General features: G+C 37.4%; 1 protein-coding gene across 1 annotated transcript in view; it reads left to right on the top strand.

Annotated features, from left to right (window-relative positions):
• Window positions 1-26,110, top strand: part of LOC150094582 (voltage-dependent calcium channel subunit alpha-2/delta-3-like) — a 1,537,934-nt gene that overhangs the window by 173,174 nt on the left and 1,338,650 nt on the right. Inside the window, exon 3 of the mRNA XM_090412095.1 lies at window positions 12,423-12,533. Within this exon, the coding sequence (XP_090268221.1) occupies window positions 12,435-12,533 (99 nt within the window). The 5' untranslated portion in view covers window positions 12,423-12,434. The remainder of the gene's footprint in view (window positions 1-12,422; window positions 12,534-26,110) is intronic.

Genomic DNA, 26,110 nt, shown 5'->3' with positions numbered 1-26,110 from the left:
CATTTTTGTAGAATTGCTACCCAAATTGAAGTTTTCTGTTTTCGTTCTAATTAATGTTGACATCTCGCGAACGTGCAGTTTCCTCATGTTTGGAAGTCGCCTTTTCGTTTCGTTGATGTGGGTGAGTAGCGCCACCTTTCCTCCCTCTTGGCGAAACGATTGGAACTCCATTTGCGCAGTTGTTGGTTACTAAAGAAATCGGACTATTTTTTGGCGAATAGTTTTGCCTACAAAAGTATGAGAGTGAATAAACCTTTTGATTTGGGTCACTCAGGATATTAAAAAAGAATAATTAAAAAAAAAGGCGGGGGGGGAAGCTCGCAATCTATGGTTAAACTGTTGCAAGGTAGAGAAATCCATTTGCTTTTCCAAACAGAACTGAGGAAGTAATAATGATTTAAAAATGCACCTCGGAAATTGTACTTAAAATCGAATATGTTTTGATGTAGAAAACGAAAAAATGGATGCAATTTTAATAACAGCGCGGGGGGGAACAGGATGGGGAGGGGTAAGAACTGCATTCGCTCTAATGCCGACTCAATTTTCCGCTTTTTTCTCTCTCTCATAATTACCTGCAAGCTTAAAGAGAAGTAGGAAATGATAAGCAGAGGGTAACAAGATGATTACCCTTTTGTATCCGACAACAAAAACTGCAGACAATAGCAACCAGTCGTGCGGGGTTTACGCGGAAAAATAATGAAAGATAACACCGAGAAATGAATCGCATTATTCGCTATCTTTTTGTCTCTGTCGTGTTCTACACTATAAATAATAAATAACGTTCTTTGTGTCCGAGTCACTGCACACGCGATACGTAGGAAGATGATGAATTGCTTTATGAAAATTTGAAAACGGCGCGCGGGTTTTCGAAGAAAGGTTTTTTTGTTTGTGATTGAAGCCTGACTTGAGATTGAATATCTGCTCATCAAACGTCATTACAAAAGTTCTCTCTCTCCGGAGGGAAAAAACAATCCCCAAAGGTACAAATGATATTTGCTGTATTCATATGCAAGTCCGTATTTGAGTTCTCAGAAACACGGCGCAGATGTTTAACGCTGACTCGGAATTGAAATTTAAATAAAATAGTTGATTTATCAAGAAAAAATACGGAAGAAAAGTTGTGTATTCAGGTAATAAATGTAATATTTGAAAATGAAGCCAAATTCTCGGTTTCATTTCACGTGTAATTGAAAAATATAAAATGAAAAACAAGCAGACTCAAAAAACCCTGTTAAATTTAAAAAAAAAAAACACCTTGTTTGATTTCACGTAGTGATATTTTATCCATTGTATTTCCACTGCAGGAGTCCAATTAGACATGTTTTTTAGTTATTTACTATTCAAAGAGTTAATTTCGGGTGTATCATGGTGTTCCCTCAAGTACCCTACAGAGCGACATGCATCATAACTTTATTCCCGTGCAGCGGAATACTTTCCCCTTTGTATTACGCATGCAGTGTGTGTTAAAGTCTTTCCTAACCCATGGAATGCCAATAACGGTTGCCATAGCTGTACTGACCAGCGTGAGTGCACCTCAACAAAGAGATTATCTCTTTGTTTAAAGATTATCTCGCGATAAGCAAAGAAAATGGCAGTTCGCTGTAAAGTGCAAACAAATATTGAAATATCAAATATCATGTTTACCGAACGCCTAAGTGAAAGTCACTTAAAAGAAATTATCGAAAGAGGAAAAGCAGAAATGGAAATATATCTCGTGCCAATAGAGTGACCAACAAAGCACAATACAGCATTCAAAGTCTTTTCTGTTTCGCAGCGGTTTGGTTTGGTTCATTTGGATTTATGGTCAACGCAACTCACGCTGTGATGCCATATCTATTACGTCTGGTAACTGCGTGTGTTCCGATGGCCGGTTTGCCTGCTTTGCGGGATTTAAAAAAAAAGACCCAAGTTTCCAGGGGAGTAAACCCTTTAACCTCCGTTCACAGCGATAGGCATTCCTGTGCTGATCTGCCCTCGGAAATAGTCACTCCATCCTGAAAGTTAACTTAAAGTAACGTGATCATTGATTGGAAGAAAGACGTAAGCGACCTAAACAAGTACTGCGAATGCACGTCTGTTAAAATAGATTATTTCCTATGGACCGTAGTCCAATGTTTTAATTCCAAAACATTGGACTTTTGGAATTAAAATCCAAAAATGCAGACTTGGAAAATTCCAATTTAAAGCTAATGAAACAAAATTGATCAACATTGATCGGCTTCATCAACAAAAACCTGGAAATAGTGGGTGGCCTTTAGCAGGCACATGAGGAAGTGTTTAAAAAGATCTCGCTAAAAATTCAAGTCGCATATAACGATAAGAGTATTGAAGCTGCGTACGATTCCATAGTTCACAAACTAGCAAGAATTAGAAACGTGGCTGAATGACATCAGCAAAAATAGCAAACATTGTTAAATTTCAGCGAAAGGTGACAAGGGGAAAATTCTTATTATTAGGAAAACAAAACCAGAAAAAAAAGTTTTAGTGGACTAAATGCTCCCAAGAATTTTCTGAGAAAGAACGAAAATACCGCATTCCTATTATCTTATGTGAATTCGATGATAGGAGTGCGGTATTATCATTCTCCCATTTAGTGCTTCATCTGCCCCCCTACATAGAACAATTTTACACCATTTTTGACACTAACGTGGCTACCATAAATCCTGGCTTCATCAATTGTCTGGAGTGCAGTTCTTCAATGTGGTACATAGCTTCCAATCTGTGTATCCCAAAATGCTCAACTTCACATTTCTCCATATTAAATCGATACTATCTTTTGCCCATGCAGTCAGCCTATTTAAATCATCCTGAAAACCCTCCACACACATCGTCTTGATTAACAATTACTCTACCTAATTTCGCATCGTCAGCCAACAATTAAATATTTCTTTTCAGGTTATTTCCTACATCATCTATGTACAAATTCCCAGCACTGAACTTTGTGGCACACCACTAGTCGCTGTTTTCGCCTTGATTCTGCCCCTCCATATACCACTTTTTGATATCTGTCCAGCAGCCACCATCTTATCCACTTAAGCAGAGTCATCCCCGTCCCCATTTGTTTTAATTTGCGTAACAGAATTCCATGAGATATTCTGTCAAATGCCTTTGTAAATCCAGCCGTATCATCGTACAGCCGTATTCCCTTCTATTCAAGCAATTAACACTAAAGTTGATAAAGGCACGACCTACCTTTCGCAAAGCCACGCTTCCCCTCACAGAATAATTCTTATCCACCGATTCTAAAATTCGCTCTTTCACCAACTTTTCCAGTACTTTTACCGCCACTCTTGAGATAATGAGAGGTGTATAATTTGCTGCCACAGACTTTGATCCTCCTTTATGCAAAGGAATTATTTTTCTCTCCTTCCACTCCCTTGGACTTTTTCAGCGTCGAGATTTAAAGAGCCTAATCAAAGGCAGCGCTAATTCCTTTCATATTCTTCTCCTACAGCGCGTGCTGATATCACATCCAATCCCACAGTTGTATTTACATTCAGATTTTGCAATATCCTGATTACTTCCAGTTCATCAACCACTGTTCTTACATCAGTTCCCCATCGCCTCTGCGAAATCAATGTCTTCACTTGGATGATCTGCCCTTTCAAGTGGTCACTCAACAGTTTTTGTCTGCCTCTGTTACTTCTCTGCCATCTGCATTCATTAAAATTCTCCTTCCATGGCCATTCTTCCTCTTACTTGCCACATAACGAAAGAACTGTGTGGGATTTAATTTGGCTAATTTGTACTCTTCATCTTTCTCCTCGTATACCCTCCACAGTATTTTTTTTTTTTTTGCAGCTCCTGCTTAATGATGATACTCTCATCCATCCCTACCTGATTTACTATTCCGACCTTGGGTATTCAGTCTGATATTGCTTCTTCCAGATTCAGGTGCAGTCCATCAGCGTTGTACAAATCATTCCGTGCATCAAATTCGGGCCACAAACACTGCAGCATTCCTAATGCACAACCTGCGTACTGATTCATTAGCTATTGTAATCCAAAAATCTAACAACTTTTGCGTCGAACACGTCTCACAAATTGTACATTGAGTATAATCACTCTGATTTAACTCGCCCAACAAGATGATTTGGCCGCCATTTTTGTTCTATTTCGCATTAGTACCATATTGACAACATGCACTTTAAGAAAATAGACAGTTATTTAGATCTACGAAAAACGTGTATATCAGATACTTGTAATAAATTAACTCAGTATTAGAAAAATTCGAAAAAAAAAAATGCTTATCTTTCAGAATCCTCACGAACTGACGACGTTCACCAAACATCCTGGAACCCAATCTGTGGAATGGCTGGAAAGTAAAAAAAAATGCATAAGATACAAACTAAATCAGAGAGAGATTAATGATCTTTCTCAAAGATGGTAAAATAACCTGCAAAATGGGGGTCAAGAAACAGGGGTAGAAAAGCATAGCTAGGACATGACGAGAAAAGATGACACTTCGCACATATGGCGGATCAGATATGAAGAAGACTTCCAAAATCGTCAAAGATTAATTCTAAATATTGATAACTGCGAATATACTTTCCATGAATGTGTGGCTTGTAAGATCCAATGGAATTGGAATGTATTTTTAATGAGCCTTCTCCAAAAGTGTTTTCTTAATTTTAGAGAAACAGTTGGAACATTTAGAGCTAATATGAAACGAATTAGAATACACTGTAGATGACTTATTCTTTACAGATGGAAATATGGATTAAACAGAGAGAAAAAACACGTATACTGCGCTACCACTTAGGAGGTTATGCAATGTTTTTACGTGGAGGGATTATTACCGTTCTTGGGAAACCAGCAGAGAAGGTGAATATTTACTTAGAGAATTACAACACCCCGATGGCTATTTATATAGAGATGTCACTCTTACACGCCTTACGATAGCAGTTATTGCTATACCATCCTAATTGGCGACACAAATGTGAATTTGCTAAGAGGCGGTCGTTATTCTATGGATCACCACGACTTATTTGCCACGTGTGGTCTCGAGCAGTGCTAAACGGGAAGCGTTGTTGATTTGTTGCAATCTCACGTGGAAGGTTTATAGGACTTTGGGAATTCATTGGCGAAGTTCTTGAAAAGAATGCCCGTTTGGGCTTCCTCAATCCTGCTTATCCGCACACTATTTACATTGGAAAACGATGAATCCTCTTGCAATAATCTCTTGAATCTTCATCTAAAATTGAACATTATTCTTTCGAAACGCTGTTTCAAAACACGAAGAAAAATTCTTCGAATGTTGTGAATTCGGATAAAAAAACCTGAAAGAATTTTATTGCGAACAGAATTTTTATTTCCTTTTTCAGTGTGCGCTTCGACCAAGGAAGAAGGGGGGGGGCTGTTTTTGGTCCAGTGTCATTTCCAAAACAGACTTTCGACGATGCGTATTTCTAGCCCATTTAAGAAGTTCACGTGAGATAAGTAGTGTGTCCAGTTTTGCGAAAAATTATCTTTTCGGTGGTGTCATCGCTTAAGAAACGCGCCGCCTTAAAAGTGTCACCTTAACGGATGCGGTTCCAATAAGGAGTGAAGAATTAGCGTAATCCTGAGCGCAATAAAATTGACTCGAGTACATAAATTTGAGCACCTCAGGAGCATCCAATCATCACCTCGCAGATTTCTTCCTCTCATTAAGCGAGCGAAATCGTTTGCCTTCGCAGCGAAAAGTAAACGCTGATCACCATCGGCAGCAGACATCGGCGATTCAGCCCAGTCGAACGGCACCGAAAGAGATTACGGCAGTTAATGAAAGCGAAGGTTGCTTTGTCAGAAAATGAAAAGGAATCCGAAATTAGCAGAAATGTCGTCTTTGCATATGAAAGGGAAGAAATAATAATAAATTAAACATATTTCCTTCGCCTAATTCACCGCTTAATACGGTTTAATTTCTAATGGACACTGAAGGGGAAATAAAGATGTCGAGAACATGATTATAATAATTAAACGTCGGAGGGCGATCGACGGAGCTGCACGTTAATCAATGACTTGTCGTGCAGTTGAATGCAGCAGCAAAATATATTCAGCGAGATGCGATTAGTTTGAAACTTTTGTGTCTGCGAGGCGAAATTATGCAGATTTTAATGGGAATCGGCTTAAGTCGAAATGGCGCTTCTTAACTGATTTTATGGGCGAGTTTAGTTTGAAGGCGAAATTCCCTTTTAACGCGATCGAAGTTATAGGATTCTGAAAAATGTGTCTAAGAAACGAAAGTTCTTTTATATGTTCAGCACCTTACTTCTTCTCTATTCTTCCAATGGCAAATTGGTCTCGGGACATTTGTGACTTGCCAAGAATCTGCACAATTCTCTTCTGGAAGGTGAAATTGGGAGATCCCCGGTGATACTCGCTAAATAAAATCACGTCTTTTGAATAAACCGCGCACTAAATTTAGACTCCTGTCAAGGCGCTGACTAAACAATGCACGCGTGAAAAAGAACGAAGCAGAAACAATATTTTAAAAAAACAAGTTTTTTCTTTGTTGCACATTCAAGTCAGTGTTGCGTGTTTTATCCAAAAATGTTAGCGGACGTTTAATAATCCAAATAATCCACAAAATGCAGTTCTTCGTTTATTGTTTAGAATTTGTTCCCTCTTCGAAATTAGGGAACCACGCCGTTGATTTCGGTGATCGATGGCTTGGGTGACGTCACTCAGATCTGTCTGAGTGACGTCAACATTATTAAAATATCACGTGATGCGCATTCAATGATTTTAGACCTCTTCGTATCCGCTTGGAATATTCCCGATTTACCGTCAATTATTTGCAAATTTCGTGTAGTTTGTTGCCAGAGAAGAATTGTAATGCGCAGGGACGAATGTGGCGAAACGCACCGGAAAAACTGCCGTATACTTACGAAAACGCTTACTCTAACGAATGTTCATTTAAAGAATCCCTTCTTCTGCTTAAACAAGACTTCAGAATCAATGCAATCTAAATATGTTAATTATTCGTCGCTTGATTAAAAGTTCTAATTATGAACTTTATTTGTTACTGGAAATATCACTCAGCATTTTATGAGAGGCTGCAATGAGTGATTTCGCAAAACTCGTCCGGACACCCCTGTTTTTTGAAGTATTGGAACATTCCAGGTCTGTTAATAGCATGACAACCGGTGTTCGGATAGTAGGAAGCAGCATTTCATCGCAGCAGTTGAATACATGACAACACGACGTGAATTCAGTGACTTCGAGAGAGGTGTCATCGTGGGCTGTCACATTGGTGACATGTCGTATGTGCCAATGCCACTAAATTGGAGCATCCAATATAAACGGTTGGCAAAGTGATCAACAAATGGAGACGTTCTGGCATCACGAGTGCAGCAAAACACCCAGGGCGCTGAAAATGACTGACAAGGACAGGAGGGTGTTAAAACGGGTGGCACGCAAAAACCGGTTACAGTCTCCACAGACCATCCGTGATGAACTACTGCACCACCATGGTGGGCACTAATACTGTACGAAAAGAACTCCATTTGCTGGATTTCCTCGGAAGAGCAGTGGCACACAAGCTAAACATCGCAACAACGAACAAGGCTGCTCGTCTGGTTTGGTGTAAAGAGTGTGTGAACTGGACAAATTGACGATTGGAAAATGGAACTCTGGAGCTATGAATCAAGGTTCACCTGTTTCCAGTCTGATAGCAGAGTGTGGAGGCAGCCTGGTGAACGCTTGTTACCACAGTACCCACAGTAAAGTTTAGTGGTGGAGGAGTAATGGTGTGGGGTGCCATTCAGCTGGTTTGGAGTGGGACCACTGATCGTTGTCCGTGGTTCCATGAAGGCAACTTAGTACCTGGATAATCAGGTGCTGCCCACACTGTGAAAATTTTATGGAACGGACCCGTGTTACTATCAAGACGACAGTGCCCCATTCCACAAAACCGTAGCTGTTATGGAATGGCATGAAGAGATGGGTGTTAAACGATTGCTCTGCCTTGTGCAGAGTCCTGACCTCAACCCCATCGAACATCTGAGGGACGAAAAGCAGCTGCGATTGAGGTCCAGAGCAGTAGGTCCTCGATCTGTCGCTGAACTCAGTGCTGCTTTGATGGAGTTTTTTCGATTTGAGAAATCGAAACTAAACTAGGACATCCACAGCTCTATACAGAACATGCCTTTAATAGCAGGAATTAACAGCTTGTCATCCAGACTGTTTATTTAAAAACATCTGCTTACGTTTACGTTAGCATAAGAAGCTTCGAAAGGTTGTAAACCACGATCTTTACACAGTCTATTACATCACTCCGAACTGAACCCGGTATCCGACTTAAAAGTCACGAGTCCTTGCAATTCCTAATCCCTATCACAGGGGGAACCTCGCGTCATTACTATTCTGCTTCCAAACATCTTCACTCCAATAATAAACTCGGGTCAAGTTTCTCAAACTAGAAAAGGGTGTGTACTAAGTGACAAATATGTTCTGGAACAAAACTTGGCGAGTTAAATACTTTATTTTATTTATTTGATTGATTGAAAATGCAACGAAAGATGCAACTAATCTTACTTAAATTACCCCTCTAAAATGTACCTCGAAACGTAAATGCAGAATTTACGAAATAATATATACTTTTTAAGATGAGAGATGTTTGCTGTATTTGTGACATTTCAGGCGTTATTTGCCTTGGAAGACAAAATCTTTAGCTCTGATCCTGTCTGAGAGGCAGCGTTCGGTAGGACTGCGACGTTTTCGTAGCCAAATAGCGCGACTGAGTAAACTTAGGTGGGGTTAAGTTCAACGATGCAAATTAGGTGCAATAAACAGAAAAATTGACAGATAGTAATGATTATAAATAACGCTCTGTTACATGACTATTGAACCGTGAGGATGTTCACGGTTCAATTAAGCCTCGACAAGCAAAGTTAGTGCTAATTTGATTTTTTTTTTTTTTGGACTTCTTTCACACAATAAGAAATCACAACTACTACAAACATTTGTTTCGAGTACGTCGACTTCTCCCAACTAAGGTAATAAGAAAAAAAAATTCTTATCCCGTAGGCTACCAGGAAGTTCAAAATAAGTTTGCTAATGACGAAATAAACTCGTTTCCAGGATAGAAAGAAATGTCAATAGGCGTGTAAATATCGTGCATTGCACGCACGTTCGAATACACAGAAGAAAATGCGAGGAGGGAGGGATGAGGGACGGTGGTGTCTTACGATAACTTCTGTACCTACAGGCAACCGTTACAAATATTATCGACGGTGACACCCAAAGGAGGCACGTGCTTGATTGGCCACAAGCCAACAAAATTGGCTAACAGTTAAGTTCGTTGTTGCGAGTGAGCCTGTTGCTAGTGGGAGCTAACCAGCAATCAGTGCTGACTGTCCTAAGATTCATTTACTTTTTTCGCCCCACAAAAACTCGCTTCCTCTCTTTGCTCATAATTCTGTCTGCATAAAAGGAACGCGCGTTTACTTCGCTTAGTTGGTTTTCTTTTCACTTCCAACTTTCGAAGTTTCAATAGAAGGCATTTCGGGAGAAGGAATAATACTCGATGTGGGAAAGTGCCTGAGAGCGAAGAAAGTTCTGTCGCAAATTAGAAAAATATTTCGAAGAGAGTTGAACGAACGGAAGCTTCGAAATAAAGTTAGTTTGTAATGCGCTTTTTTTTCCCGAATTTATTTTGGAATGAGTGTAATTATTTACAATTCATTATGACTTGGTTTTCGATGTAAAAAAAAAAAATAAATAAACCAACACTCCCACATGATGAAGTTCGGTGTACTTTTATAGTCTGACAAATTCAGAGATTGAAATGCGGGTTGCTGTTGTACGCATATTTTATAACATGCCCCAAAATGAGTAATTATTCATTAAAAAACGAAAGTGACTCCATTTTCCGAAATATTATAAAAATACACCAAACATATAGTTTTTAGTTAACACTTTATATTACTGAAAATCACGATGCTCCCAAAATGTTTACAATATAAAAGAAAAAATCGAAGCTTTTTTCGGCAATGAAACAACCCCTTTTAACGACTGCGCTTAAACCGTTGAATTTAATAAGATTTTAAAAGAATAATATTAATTAACATACCTGCGTCTTAAAGGTGCGAATCGTGATAACTTGAAGCCTTGATTGGAGCCAAGACGGTATGCAATTTAAAGGGTGAGTTCAAAAATTAGCGACAAGTGTAGAAAATACGTGAAGGCAAGGATTTTAAAACCGAAATGATGAATTCGTCAACTTTGGATTTCGAAAGAACTGAGAATAATAATAAAAAAAAACATTATATACAGAGCAACTTCAAAAACAAATTCAAATATTAACACCTAATGAATTAAGTCGTAGTGGAACTGGAGAAGTCAAACGTCGTGGAAATTACTTGTTGTAAATTGATTTATAAAGAAAAATTGAAACTGTGAATATACTAAAAACTGATTAACATTACACACACACACACACACACACACACACATGGTATATTCAATTTAGAAAAGCTACATCGCAGGCGATAATAAACAGACAAGAACAGTGGCCTGCTCAGTAGACGAATGCGTGCAACTGAAGACAAAGCAGGATTCTTGCTCTGTGTTGCCATTCTTTGAGGTGACCACAGATTTCTTTCCCGGTGCCGATTTGATTGTCATATTCTGGTCATTTCATCATCATTTACATGACCAGCATGCTTTATTATCGCCATAGTTCGGATACCTCTTAAATACCCCGCATTAAATCCGTTTACCAGCTCAGCTAGACGATGACTGCATATTCCTCCCGCAGAACAACTTTTTACACAAACAAGTCAGAGAAAACCATCGCGTGCTGGAAGATTACGAGAGTTCAGCGTTGCAACAATAGTTATCATTAAACAAACCTCCGAGCAAAATCATAAATAAAACTAATCCGAAGCCACTCAATCATCAACTCGAATTTGTTTGGTTTTCATTGTGGCTTCTCGACTAGAAATGCAACGAAGAACTAGCAAAACTCAGTGATTCGGGGACTGAGAAAGAAAATTTCTGAATATCTGAGGGAGGTAAGACGGAGAACACACACGTTGCCCTTTCCTGAAATAGGATACAAGGGTAAAATGCAAATATGCGAAAAACGAATAGCGCACCCACTCGGGAAAAAAAAAATATTCGAATGGCTCAGTACGGACAGTAATGATGTACTGACGAAGTAGATGACTGACATTGAACTAAATTATTCCACAAATTCCAATTGAGACGTCGAGGTTATTCATGTACTAAAACATCGGATAATGTTACCGAAAAATTAAATGACCTCCAATTTGCGATGAGACACACGAACAGATTCAGAAGTCGCGATCAACAAAACAAGCAAGCTCTCTCCAAAGAAAATCAGTGTGTGCAACAATCCAGAGCATGTTTAAGTAGCACGTGCTCATCTACTGATTGTGCCACTACAGGATGCTGGTCCATAGGAATATGCCAAACTTTATTTTAATGCAGCTTCAAAAAACCAGTTGATAATAACGATCGTGCTTCAATTACCGTCGGGCAGCCTCCTCGGAATTTCAAAGATCTGCATGACGATTTATCCCTGGTTGAAATAATCAGGACGAAGACCAATTTCATTGCTGCTTATTTACCTTCACTTTCTGCAATCGTATTCAGGTTTTGTTTGTTCGTTTTGCTTGCTTGATTTGAAATGTCTTCTCCAAATAAGAGGATAATAGAGATATCTGAGAAGTACTCATATCGAAATTTGTTTGCCAAACTTACCTATGTATTCCCAATATTGCAGTATTCGATTTTCGGTTTCGCCTTTTGCTGCTCCGTTTTCTGGTAATTATTCAAACGTTACAGTTTCAGAAGCTTCTTAGTCTTCAGCTTTGATTTTCTGGGTGCATGTCAGAGGTGTATAAATGGGCTTTAAGCAGAGGAGATGTTGAAGACAGTAATTTCATAAAATATTATGAAAAAAAGTATTATAGTTTTCATTCTGTACTGTATTTTCTATCCAATATTTCATCTTTTGCCAAACTAAACGCGCTGTATTTATTTTGGAAAAATAGGTGCTGTGGGCCTGTTGATTATGATCCATTTAGTGTCGATTTAACGTAATTAAAGACGGAAATTCACTGATTCTGGGGATATTTCGAGGGATTTCGCGACATCATTTTTCCAAACACAAACGTACTTGTTAAAAACGCCACAAGCAAGTATAAAAAGTATGATATTCATGGCTCAAATATATTTTCCATTACTCGATGGCAATGTAAGAATGTGTTCAAATCGGGAGAAACAGTTATTCTTTTTTCTAAACGACTGTCTCCTTGTTAGCAGGTTTTTTTTTTTTTTTTTTTAGTGACAGCGTTCTGCGCTTGGCAGTGCATGGATGGATAATGATCTTATTGCTATATAATCAGCATGTGTTCATTTTATCTAGAATGAATATATTCACAATAAATGACTTTTTGTTTATTTTTCAGAATTTTAACGAAATGGGCGCCAAAGTGGAGTGGGTTGATGCGAACAAAATGCTGCAAGAAATGAAAACGGACATCCAGAACATGTTACATTGGAAGCTGGAAGCGGTCAAGGTAAAACTTCTTTTCCCATCATATTTTACATTTTAAAATCAGCATAATTAAAATAAAATGACTGAAATTCTGGACTCTACAGTGATCCAGTGCCTATATTAATCAGTTGCAAATATAGAAAACTGAGCATCGTCAAATGAGAGACGCTATTACTCAAACCTTTTATGGTTGAAAAAGTGCTTATCAAACACTAGAATAAATTTTTATTTATTCTAAATAAAAATAATTTATTCTTCTTATTTAGTCATAATTATGATTAAATTATGGGCGTTTATTTATTTAGCGTATGATGCACAAGTCTCAGGATATTACATACATATACATAAAACAGCATAAAAAACAATTATAAAAATCATATTAAAAGGGGTGCAATATGTTGAAATGATTAAATATTAAAAAATTAAGAATCAGCTTAATCCCTAAGTTCCGAATCCACTCCAGGGATTCGGGGATCAGTTTAAAAAGGTACTCTTTAGACCCCGAGAATGGGTAGATAGGGCACTCAAGCACGATGTGATTGATAGTCTGGATTCCGCATTCGCAGTTTGGAGTATCGGACCAGTTCTATTTATGCAAGAGATGTTTACATCTCACATGTCCTGTTCTGATCCGATTTAAAGTGACCCATACATGTCTAGAGAGATCGCAGTCCTCCAGACGAGAAGTTGAATTTGAAATGGGAATTTGAAGACTGGAGTTAGTCATGGGGAGTCCTCTCTCCATGACTCTCATAGGTCGAAGTTCTGGTCGTCCATTTGTATTGCACTCCTCCGGTCTTTGTGAGGTATGGAAAAGAAAGGAATTGTTTCCAATTATTTTTGTCCATAATTTGCTTAAGGCTTGTGTCCTGCGAAGCGAGGGAGGGGCTTTATTACTGAGAGTTGGGAGCCAGTAGCCAGCAGTAGATCTTAGAGCTCCAGAGATGATCCTCATAGTTTGATTCATCTGGACATCGACTAAAGAAGCGTGTGCGCTGTTCAGCCACACAGGATCACAATACTCTTCTGCAGAATAACACCAAAGACGGTGCGCAGTGTTGGCATCAGCACTCCAAGAAGACTAGCAAGTTTATGCATTTTATTATTACTAGTTTTTAATTTTTAAGCGATATTTTCTAGATGATATTTAAATGTCAAACTTCTGTCTAGGGACCCCGCTTTGTCCGTCTCAAAGATACTAGCTCGGAAACTGGCTAAAGAAAGCCATAACAAATTCCTCTAGTAGACTAGAATGTAACCTATAACTGCTATTTGAACTACTTATATCAGGTCTGTTTTAATACTTTTTTATTTGCGTAATAGTGTTACTCCGGTTGGCATATTTCTGTTATTTGGAAATAAGGAGCCCGATAGCGACGATACCCATTTATTGCCAAGACCTGTGCTCGAAGGACGCTCAGAACCTTTTTAACAGCTTAACGAAAGAAGGTCAGTTAGCTGAGCTCATTCGAAAGTAGCTTCTTGCATCCTGAGCAGTGGCTAAAAATAAAGAAGCGGTAATCTAATTGGAGACATGAAGTGGTTGTAAAGGATTCCTGTTTGATAATACAGGCAGTTTTCACCTCGTCTAGTCGTCGTCTTTCCGCTCACGGTAATTAATCTATAAGCTTATATCCTTTCCCAGATGGAATTTTCACAAATAAGCGATTGCACTCAAGCAGCCTCAACCAAATTCGGCAACAGGTCTTTTTAGACGAAAGTTCATTGAAATCTTCTTTCTTATTTGCAACATTCTGCAGAAAGAAAGTTAACAAACCTTCCGAAATAGTTCCCTCTAAACCTAGCATGCTGACTGCAATCTCTCTTGCAAATCAGACAGGCCCAGATTTTTTTATTTTTATATATATTTTACAGAGCAATTAAGTTCCTCGGTCTTTCACGAAGGCTGCGATAGCTTTGGAATCGCGGCTGAAACAACTAAGGCTACGAGGTCAATATGTTATGGCTGCCAACTGCGTGCGTTCTTCCGGTCAGTTTGCTTCACGTTGCGTATGTATTCGTACAGACAAGGACTTCTTTATTGGAAAATCACGCAGCAACTTGGGAATGGGGAGCAGCGTGAGAACAGAAAACTGATACTTTGGGAAACAACAACAGACTAGTTAAGGATTATGAATTAGAGCGGTTGTTTACAGCTTTAATTTGAATGTTTCCTTATAAGTTCCTTCACCATCCAAGACACGAACTTTTCTTTTTTGGAGAACCAAAGTGATATCTAACAACAGAATACGCCTTCCCCATCTGAAAGCATTTCTAAACAACTTCGTGAACATTATGAACAGTTTAAGAGAGAGGGTGATCACAGCATCTCCCCCCCCTATTCACTTATTCCATTCTGAACAATCAACATGAAGTAAGTCAATAAGAAGCGGTCATTTTTAAAAAATCTGTTTTTCAACAAAACTGAGTTTTAATTTTTCCCAGGGGTTCTTTTGAACTTTTACGAGCCGCTTCACGTCTTCAGTTACATTATGCTGCTTATTTTCAGCCGCTGCTCCGGACGCAAGAACGCTACTTCCGCATACTTTTACCTACCCAAATAATTAAATCCTCTGACGCTTTTACACCCTGTCGGGAGTAGGTGAGGCCGTTTTAGCCCCATCTGATTTTTGAAGACTGAAGGGAACAGTTCTTTTAAAATTGTTATTATAAAACGTTTACTTTTAAATACTCCACAAAGAATGGAAAATCATATTCGTAACAAAACTAACCAAAGCAGGGTCTCTACTAATGCCTAATTCGCATCCCCTTGAATCGTCATTTGAAACGCTTCGGAGGGTAAAGTCATCAAAAATCAACTGAATATTTCATTTACAACTTTTATAATACACATTGGTGCCTCTGGTTTTCTCTTTCGTAAATCAAGGAACCAAGAAAATCACAACTGAAAAACTGTATGATGAATTTTTATGCAATTCGGTGAAAATCAGTACGATATTGAAATGTGAAAGAAACACCAGAAAACTTGTAAATGGATAGTATAATTTAGTAACAAATGGCTACGAGACGTCAAAAGGAGATTGCCAAAGTGCATCAATAAAGAATGTGATAGCTCCTCATAGGAACACAGCTCTCGCAACAATGTTTCATACGGTTTATAATGGTATCCAGGATCTCAGTTGGTAATAACCATTTGCCCAGAAAAACTTTCTCTAAAGTGACTCAAAGTTTTGGGGAGGGGTTGAGAAAAGCAAGAAATCTACCTAGAGCATTTCAACATCCTCAAGTGGGATTAAGGTTGGACTTTTAGCTAACTGGCCAAGTCCATACGTACGATATCTTGGCAACGAGCTTTATCGTCTTTTAGGATAAGTTTCTCCCGAATCGTATCTGCATACGGACGAACATAGGGGTACAGAACTATCTTTCTATAAGTTTCAGCATTCATATTACGGCTTGGAAGCACGTTTATCCAACGAGATACCTCCCCAAACCATCACACTACCTCCACCATAAGTGTCCCTTTCAAGAATATTAGACGGATGATAACTGTCCCTGGTTTTCTCTCCAGATCGCAGCCTGCCTGATATCGTTTTGTAGAACAAATCTGGACTCATCTCTAAACAAAACCTACCCCATTGGTCTTGGGTCCAGTTGACATGTGTGGCCTCGCCCATTTTAAATGTTCTCTCCTGTGGAATAGAAGCTACGCAGACTAGCATAAAGACAGACGTTCGTGAAACCCTCTTGAGCACAGTGGAAGCAGATACCAATGTTCCAGTAGCCGTCGCTAGGCTAGATCGTTTTCTGATTCGGAGTATAACACCTGTTTCAGCTAGCAGATAATCTGAGATATTGATCACCCAATGCAATTGCAGCCTGCGGCCTTCCTTCACTTATTTCTGGGGTGTTATTTGTGACAGCTTAAATTGGTCCCAAAGTCTGTGAACCACGGAACGACCGACTCACTTTAATCCATCTGACTTTAGCCAGTCTTATGATGGCTCTTACCTCAATTCATCGGTTAAATAATGTCTTGTAACCATATCTAAGAATATTGCTATCATCACGGAATGTCTTGTTCTCACTCCAGACATGAAATGGAAAATCACTCCCAAAGGCTCGATTTTATGTCGTGGCTTATTTGCATATACTGCGGACAGAGCCACTCATTTGTATATGATAACCAGGCTCAGCGTCACTTTTAATGTAGTTGACTTGCATGTACCCCCCCCGCCCCAGGTTATCGCGATTTTTCTCTTTGTTTGTTAATTTATGAAAGTACTTGTAAGATAACAATCCTCAGCTTATTGGTATTTAAGCACGACCTCCTCAGATAAGACGTTCATAACCGTAATTTTAGGATAAATGGTCAGATTTATGACCAAATGTTTATTCTTTATATGGAAATTGCGTGTGTTCCCCTGGCACATTTTGCCTGGTTGCAAAAAGAAAAGCCCGAGTTTCCCGGAGGAAAATCCTTCTGCCTCTGTGTGAGTCCCTAACTCGTTTTATTTAAAATGCACTGTAGAAGTTCCTAGACGGGATTTCAGCCCAGGTCTTTCCAGTCAAACTAAGCTAAGGAGGCTAATACAATTTTAATATAGCCAAGTTCAAAAAGTTCCCTTCTCGCCCAATAACAGGATCCTTTTTGGCATTTCTTTTTGCTACTTTTGTTTTCTTACAAACTATGTCAGTACTGTAGTGATTAACAACATTTTTCAAAAATTTCATCTTGTTTGGCGACAGAAAGCAGTTTGATCTCTTCGAAAGCTTAGACCACAGGACCGTCATCGCAAATAGCATATTTCCTTAGAATATGAACCAATTTCTTAATTTAGCATCCTTAAGAATGGTATTTCTGGATAATGTTACTTCCCATAATGTAGGAATAACGTTAAATTAAATATAACACTTCGGGTCCATATTTGAATTTGAACTTTAAAATTCAAGAATTGTAATTTTTCATCTACGTGGTACGGAAATAGCATAAGCGAAACACCACACCGCTCAATGCACGTGATTTGGCAGGATATATTAAATTTTCTTTATTAATTCATTAGAGAACTTTAGTTATATATGAAAATTTTCATATGATATGATTGTCCCTCTAGCGCTAAGCGACCCGAAGAAAGTTGTTCTCAGTTCGAATCTAGTCGCCAAGAGGAACATCTTCTAACCCTTTCTTCGACTAGTTCCCGAGTTAGTCAATCTATGGAGCGACCACGTGTTTTTTTTTCCCTCCCTCCCGGAAACCCGAGTTTTTCGTCCAGTAAACTCAAGATAATCGACTGTAGAACTCGCGCTATTTCAGACATTATCAATCAGTATATTGTTAGGGTTATGGATATCGATACTAACACGAGAGATAGCAGTACTGTTTGCTGTCTCTTCATTGATGCCGTTTATAATTAGTAATACTCCGTAACGATCGAACTGCCCTTCAATCTCAAAGTTAGTTAGACAGGGCTAAACCATCTCGCCTACCCCCTGTAACGGAATTCCCAGGAGGCAATAAGTCATCGATGTACTTAACGAAATGTACAACCACTTGACGAGCTGTGGTAGTTGTGATTTTGATCCTACAGAGTGGATAAAGCAGGTGAGTCACCTTCCGTGGATAGTAAATGTATCTATACGCAGTAAAGAGTGTAGTAATCGGATAAAACAAAAAAAAAGGGGGGGGGGAATGGGATGTGACCATATAAATAGCGAAAAACTAAATATTATCATTAAACATAAGTTAAAGTTCTTTACATATATTAACAAATCATTTGAACACGGTAAATTTATAGAACATTTAAATACTGCTTCAGTTGTACCTCTAAATGAAATCTAAATTACAGACTAGCTATACTATCCATAATCTCAAAGGTTATTGAAATCCTAATAATAATAATAATAATATAAAAAAACGATTAAATAGCTATCTAAATACTGCATTCTTTTAAGCATCTAATCAATACGGGTTTAGATCCGGATTCAATACCGAAAAAGCGCTATTGGAGTTCCATAAAACAGTTTCTAGTGGAATAAATAAAAGAATGTACACGGCAGCCGTTTTTCTTGATATATCTAAGGCGTTCGACTGTGTCCATGTCAGAAGCGAACTCAGGATTTAATCTTGCGGGGGGGGGATCGAGTTGAGTAGACGATTTGAGAATACACAAAACGCATCGCATACGACCTGTGACTGAACATCTGCAATGATCGCTAATTCACAAGAAATATAGAAATAGAAGACACGACACAACTATATTTTTAAAAAATTAATTTTAATTAGGAAAAGATTTTAGGAAAATTTTCTAGTATTTTTTTCTCCTTTTTCTTTAGAGGGACAGAGCCCCTTATTCCCCCCTCTGGGTGCGCCACTGATTCATCTTGAAATGTCTACATTTAAAAATGTCTACACTAGTACGGCATTAGAGGAGTTACTAAAGACTGGTTCAAATCCTATCTGAATAATAGAAAACAACAGACCAGCTACGGCACATTCAATAGCGAAAGAAACAATAAAATACGGAGTCCCACATGATTCGGTACTAGGACTCGTTCTATTTTTAATCTATGTTAATGACCTGTGTAAATACAAACTTTTTGGCAAAATGATATCGTTCGCCGATACGGCATTAGTACACACTGAAACGACCCTTGAGGATCTAGAAAAGGGACCATTAACCAGGCTATGTTGAAGTTAAATAAGTGGCTTAGCAATAATGGTCTGAAAATTAATCCCGAGAAAACGAGATATTTCACGTTAACAGATAAGTTAGATCACAATAGAACCATAAAATTGCGTGCAACGAAATGTAGTGATATCCACCATTGTAACTGCAGCTTAGTGAAAAAAAAAACAAAATCAGGCAAGTATTTGGGCCTCCACATCGATACTAACCAGAGATGGAACTTCCATATCTCATTTTTAAACAAATAAGTTGAAGATCGTAATTAACAGAATATATTGGGTTAAAAAAAATTGATGCTGCATTCTTAAGATGCTTATACTATTCTTGGGTAAATCCAATCTGCTTCCATTGATACGAAGACAAAACAAAATAATCAGTTATAGCCATTACTGACTTTGCACATTCAACCAACGATCTGTTTGGCATTTAGAATATCTGCTCTATACAGAAATTAACTTTATTGTTGTATGTTATGTATAAGAAAGAACTTTTTATGTTTTTCGGTATATGATGTAGCCTATGGTTTACGCTGTGACTGGAACTTACTTATAGTTGCCGAGGCAAACAAAACAAACCTTTTCGAAATCCTAGCAACATAGGAGCTACAATGAACTCCCAAATGAAATGAAATCAATAAACCCCAGTCTCTCAATCTTTGTCTGAAAGCATATTCTATCTCATGGGACTAAATAATGTTGACCTTTATTTTAAACGTATATTATGAGAGATCACTATAACTTGCATATCATGTCCAACTTTGATTCATATATTAGTGTATACCATGTTCTGTGAGCCCTTATAGATACAGTCACGGGATTTTGCAATGGCTGTATTGAGCTAATTTAATTTTCTAGTAACCAGTATGGCTACGGCTCTCGATTACACACATAAAAAAAAATTTTTTTTTTAAATTGTTAAACTCACTAACTTATTTTAAACATTTTTATGAACTGTGAAAACTATCTGATAATGTAAACCAGGGCTGTCCAAAACACGTTCCTCGGGCCACATGCGGCCCTCGGTGCGATTTTGTGCGGCCCGCTTGTGGGTTTTGATTTTCAAGAGCGAAAAAATAAAATAACAATTTAAATTGGCTGCGTATTAGATATTTTAATTCTATCACTAATCGATAATCTCGATGTTTGTTATTTTATTTGGTGTTTTTACATCACTATATACCCGCGTGTTTTTCAAGTATTAGATATGTCAAAGAAGCGTTCTTGCACTGTTTTGTTTCAGGCGCTAATGAGCCATGTGAGCGCAACCGAGAGCAGGATCTTAAATTTAATATTTTACAATAATATTTATATATTTTTTACAATACAATTCAAGTTGTAGAATTCAGTGTGCAATACTCTACAATGCAATTCAGTATTACTATAATTTTCTGTTCGTACTTACACTTATTTTTGACTATTATTTTTTTATGGTTAATAAAAAGTTTTCTCGCATATGCAAGTAGAGTAGAATACATTTCGGATAGTTTTCGGTTTATAATAATAAGTTACTGGTTTTAGTGATAAAGTAAGTTAGTTTGTGTATTTATGTGTAACCAAGGGTTACACATAAATACACAAACTAACTGGTTACTAGAGAATTAAATTAGCTCGAAACAGTCACTGCGAGTCCAGGGACCGCTTCTACGAGGGCTCACCTTACACGGTTTGATTTGATGTACATGTTAATATATTAGTCTCTTAAGTGAATGAAATAGTTAGGATATTGGTACCTTAATTGGATATGGTATGCGAGTTATAATGATCTCTTATACCATACGTTTAAAGTAATTGTCAGCCTTGTTATTTGGCCTTAGATTTGATTTCATTTGGGAGTTTATTGTAGCTGCATGTTGCTAGGTATTCGAAGGATTTATGAAAAATTTCTTTGTTTGCCTTGGGTACTACCAGCATGTTCCAACCGTAGCGTAATCCATAGTCTACATTATATACCAAGAAACTTTTAGTGTTTCTTTTTACATACAACAGACAACCATAGAGATATAGTTTCTGTAGTGGTAGAATATTATGAACGACATACAGATCGTTGGTTGAATGCGCGAAGTCGGTAGTGGTTATGGCTCTGATTATTCTGTTTTGCATTCGTATTAATGGGAGCAGATTGTTGTAATAATCTCCACCCCAACAGGTGAGGCCATATAGCAGTGAGGAATTTACCCAGGAATAGTATAAGCATCTTAAGAATGCTGCATTTACAAATTTTTTAACCTAATATATTCTATTAATTATGAACCTAAACTTATTTGTTAAGAAAGCGGTGTGGGAGTTCCACTTCATATTGCTATCGATATGGAGGCCCAAATACTTGACTGTTTTTTTTTTTTTTTTTGATTAAGCTACATTTACTATTTAGGATGTCACTACATTTCCTTTCATGCCATTCTATGGTTATATTGTGGTCTAGCTTATCTGTTAATGTGAAGTACATACATCTTCTTTTATCGGTATTAATTTTAAGTCCATTATTTCTAAACAATTTATTTAGTCTTAACATATCATGCTTAATCCGATTTTCTTGTTCCTCGAGGGTCGTTTCGGCGCATACTAATGCCGTGTCGTCAACGAAGGATATCATTTTGCCAAAAAGTTTGTATTTACACAGATCATTAACATAGATTAAAAATAGGATGAGTCTTAGTACCGACCCTTGCGGGACTCCGCATTTTATTATGTTTGTTGCGCTTTTAAACGTACCGTAGCTGGTATATTGTTTTCTATTATTCAGATAGGATCTGAACCAGTCATTAGTCATAGAACGGCTGCTGTGTGCATTCCTTTATTTATTCCACTACAGACCGTTTTATGAAACTCCAATAGCGCTTTTCCGGTATTGTATCCAAATTTAAACTCATATTGCGTAAAAGGATATGGTATTTAGATCGCTATTTCAGCGGTTTTTTTTTTTTTTTTAATTAGGATTTCAATAACATTTGAGATTATGACTAATCTATATGGAGGTAATCTATAAAGGAGGTAACAGAAATGAAATCAAAAATTACAGACCAATATGCAGTGGCGGCAGGTGAAATTTTAAGTGGGGGTGCTGCCTATACAAAATAAAAAAATATTATTTTTTTTTATTAGTAACCAACTTATTAATAAATAAATCTGTAGAGTTATTTATTAATAAATTGGTTACTGATTAGGAAAAAAAATGTTTTTTTTTTATTTTGTATAGGCAGCACCCCCACTTAAAATTTCACCTGCCGCCACTGCATATTGGTCTGTAATTTTTGATTTCATTTCTGTTACCTTTAAATAGCGGTACAACTGAAGCAGTCTTTAAGCGTTCTATAAATTTACCGTGTTCAAAGGATTTATTAATGATATTTGTGAAGGACTGCAATTTGTGTTTAATGATAATGTTTAGTTTTTTGACGTTTATATTGTCACATCCCATTCCCCCCCCCCTTTTTTTTTTAATCCGATTACTACACTCTTCACTTCATTTTCGTTTACTGCATGTAGATACATGGAATTCTTAATCCACGGAAGGTAACTCACGTACTTCGTCCTCAGTGGCGAATTCTCCATGCTTGCTGTGCAAGCTCATTACTTGAGAAAGAAGTACTATTTATTTATTAATAAATGAATGCATTCATGAGCATTCCATTTAGGCTTTTATTTTTGTAGACAGAAGACGTCTTAAGCTTGCGCGACAATAATTGAGCTTTGTGTTGTGTATCGAAGGCCGATGCTTGCTCGTCTAGTCAAAGCTACCTTGGCTTGCTCGGTTGTCGGAGCTTCCAAATCCTCGCTGCAGCACCGTGATTTCATGCGTGCGCATAGCCATTTCCGCTCCCTTCACGTCCTCTTAAACACAAGGCCATTTGCAGTCAAAGTAGCTTCAGCCAGCCTTTACAAGTGTGCGTGTTGCTTGGGAAAATTAAGTTACAACCAACTTTTTATGACGATGTTATTGACCAGTTCATAAAGAAGAACCGTAGGGTACAATTTGTATTCAAGTAGCTAAACTGAAAAAGATAGAATATCATTTGTAAAATAAATGTTGTATTTTTATGATTAAATGTACACAAATTTCTAAATATATAGTTTTAAATGGTCAGTAATTCATTATTCGGCTAATCAGACTTCAATCACACCTTTCACTCCCTGAATGATAACAAGAGCAAGCGTGAATTTCAAGACCAGCATTCGCCCCTGTTCGTCCTTTCTGCAGGGTCGTAATCATAACTACCATAGTTTGTAAAGAGGTTGTTCATTTTGTTAAGTACATCGATGACGTCATTGCCTTCTGAGAATTCGCGAGTTTTCTGCTTTGTGTTTCCTATTATCATATTAACTAACCTCCATTCTTTACATTTATGATTCATACAAGAAAAAAATTTCGATAGAAGAAAATGTTCTTTTGCCTGTTTTTTTTTTTTTTTTCCCTTTAGGTGTTTAGCGAAATTTTTGTAGTCTTGTTCAAACATTAAATTGTAGGGATTTTTCCTATGCTTAAGGTAGAACTTCTCTTTTGTCCTTATCATATTTTTTAGTTCATCTGTTATCCAGTGTGTGTGAACGTCCTTTTTTATAGTAACTCTTGTGATATTGCGATTTGCTGTCTGCATATTTAATAATTTTGATAAATTCCTCATATAGCGATTTGCGTCTATTATGTAGGTTTGAGGCAGTTGATGATGTTTTATGTAGTTCTCAATTTATTATAATTGGTGCCAATTTCGAATTTTTTGTGACTATCTGCACAGATCATGTCATCGCTATTAGGTAAGGATAGATTCAACAGTATCGAATGGTGATCTGCTATTTTGCTAAAGTAGATTGCAGAGGATACCTCATAGGCCATTCTGTTTCTAATGAATATGTGATCAGTACAACTTGATGAGTTGTTCGCTTCTCTCGTATTGCCATCAATGTAAGCAAGAAACCCATGAGTAGATAGTATATTTTTATATTCTTCAGTTTTAATATTATTCTTATTAAGGTCCAGATTTATATCCACCACTAGCAATATATTGTCGTGCTTTAAGGTTTTTAGGACATTTTTAGCTCTGATAGAAATACACGTAACCCTCGTATAACGCGGTACTTATACAACGTGGTTTCGATATAACGCTGTCTAAAATTGTAGTAACCCTTGTTGAACGCGGTACTTATACAACACGGTTCCGATAAAAACACAGGTCTACAAACTGTAGTAACCCTTTATCTTTTCATGTTTTTCACCGTGCGACTTAAAAATTAAATTTCATCTTCGTTTCATCTTAAGGTATCAGGTGGAGATTAGTTGACATCATTGTAGCGTCTTGAGGGTATCAATTGTAGGTCACGTGGAGGTTGGTGGTAAAAGATAGGTGGAATAGGGGTTTTGCGATTAAGAATTGCATAAGTCATCTGTATACTGGGTTATTAGGTGTGTCAGTTCCCTCTGTTGTTTGGTTAGAGTGTGGAATTCTGGGGATTTAGCTTATGATGACGTCACGTGTTCTGTTTTTAGTCGTAGTGTGCAATTCTGGGAAGTGCCCTGGAGGTCACGTGGGTTCAGGCTTTGGCTTGAGTGTGGAATTATGGGTGAGGATATTGTCTATAGGTGGCACAAGAGTTTTTAAATAACTTTTAGCTTAGTATCAAGAAATGGCAGTGTTTTTTCCATTCACGTTTTTTGCCAATAGGTAGCAGTACATTTTTCTAAAATAATTAAATACTGAATATCAGTGTTCTCAACTTCCCTTTTTTCATTCCCTGAATTAATTTCACTGTAATGTGAACAGATGCCACCACGATTTAGTAATTTTCAATCGTACTAGTAAATATTTTTTTTGTGTGTGTGTATATATCATTGGAATATTTTGGCCTTAATTTTGGTGTAGCTTAAATATTCTGCATATGTAAGCTACACCACGTCTGTTTTTAAGTTGCAGTAAATTCACACACAAAATGTTGGATTCGGTTATTCTGCTTGGAATTTGATATACGAATCCATAATTTTATCCCTAATACAATTCTGATTAATTATGATAAAAAAAAAGTTAAATTTAATTAGGAAAAAAAGTAGTGAACGCTTAAAATCTTTAAAATGACATCGAAGCACTTGTTGATTATACACAGATGAAAATAAATGGAGCAGTTATATAGATGGATAGATTATTTGAAACATACAGATTTCTGCTTAATTACCCACATAAGAAAATATTTAGGATTAAAAATTACCAAATCGTAGTGCCATCTATTCACACTAGAATGAAATTAATTCAGGGAGTGAAAAAAAAGGGTGGTGGGGGGGGAAGAGTAAACACTGATATCCAAATCCCAAATATCTTTACTTATAATTCCATGCTGAACCCATTACATTCGAGCTAAAGACCTAATACATGTGACTCTAGGGCACTTCCCAGAATTCCACACTCTAACCATCACCCATAGTTCCTCACTCCAACCAGAGGCCCAATACACATTGTCATCAACAGCTGGTTCCCGGGGACACTTTCCACAAATCCACACTCAGCATGACCAACAATGAAGAGGGTGATCATATGTACCGTTTCTTTCATATTTCCCGGCCGTCGCGTCGTTTTAATAAAAATGTCAATTTTGTTCAATTTTTAATTAAAACTATAAATATACTTTAACATTGGTCAATCATAAATTATTATTCATAACATATAATTATATATAAACATCATGGATACCAGTAATTTGTATAACCATGGAGTCACAATTTTCGATATCAGCAGTGATTTGTTCAGAGAAAATAAAAAAAAAAAATACATGTTGGCAATACTTGCACGTCTCATACGCTGCGTCTGTTCTGCTAACGTTAATTTTTGTTTTGCCTGTATGCTAACCGATGACTTTGTTATTCAACGCCTAAAGTTGTTATTTTTTAAAGTTTTAATCTTATTTTTTAAAGCTTTAAGTCTATCCTCGCAATGTGAAAGAGGCGAAACTGCAATTTTAATGACTATCTC

Source organism: Typopeltis vanoorti, chromosome 22 (genome assembly GCF_054136105.1).
Source record: "Typopeltis vanoorti isolate ZY-2024b chromosome 22, IOZ_Tvanoo_1.0, whole genome shotgun sequence".
NCBI classification, from domain to species: Eukaryota; Metazoa; Arthropoda; class Arachnida; order Uropygi; family Thelyphonidae; genus Typopeltis; species Typopeltis vanoorti.
This window is presented reverse-complemented; position numbering and strand designations above follow the sequence as displayed.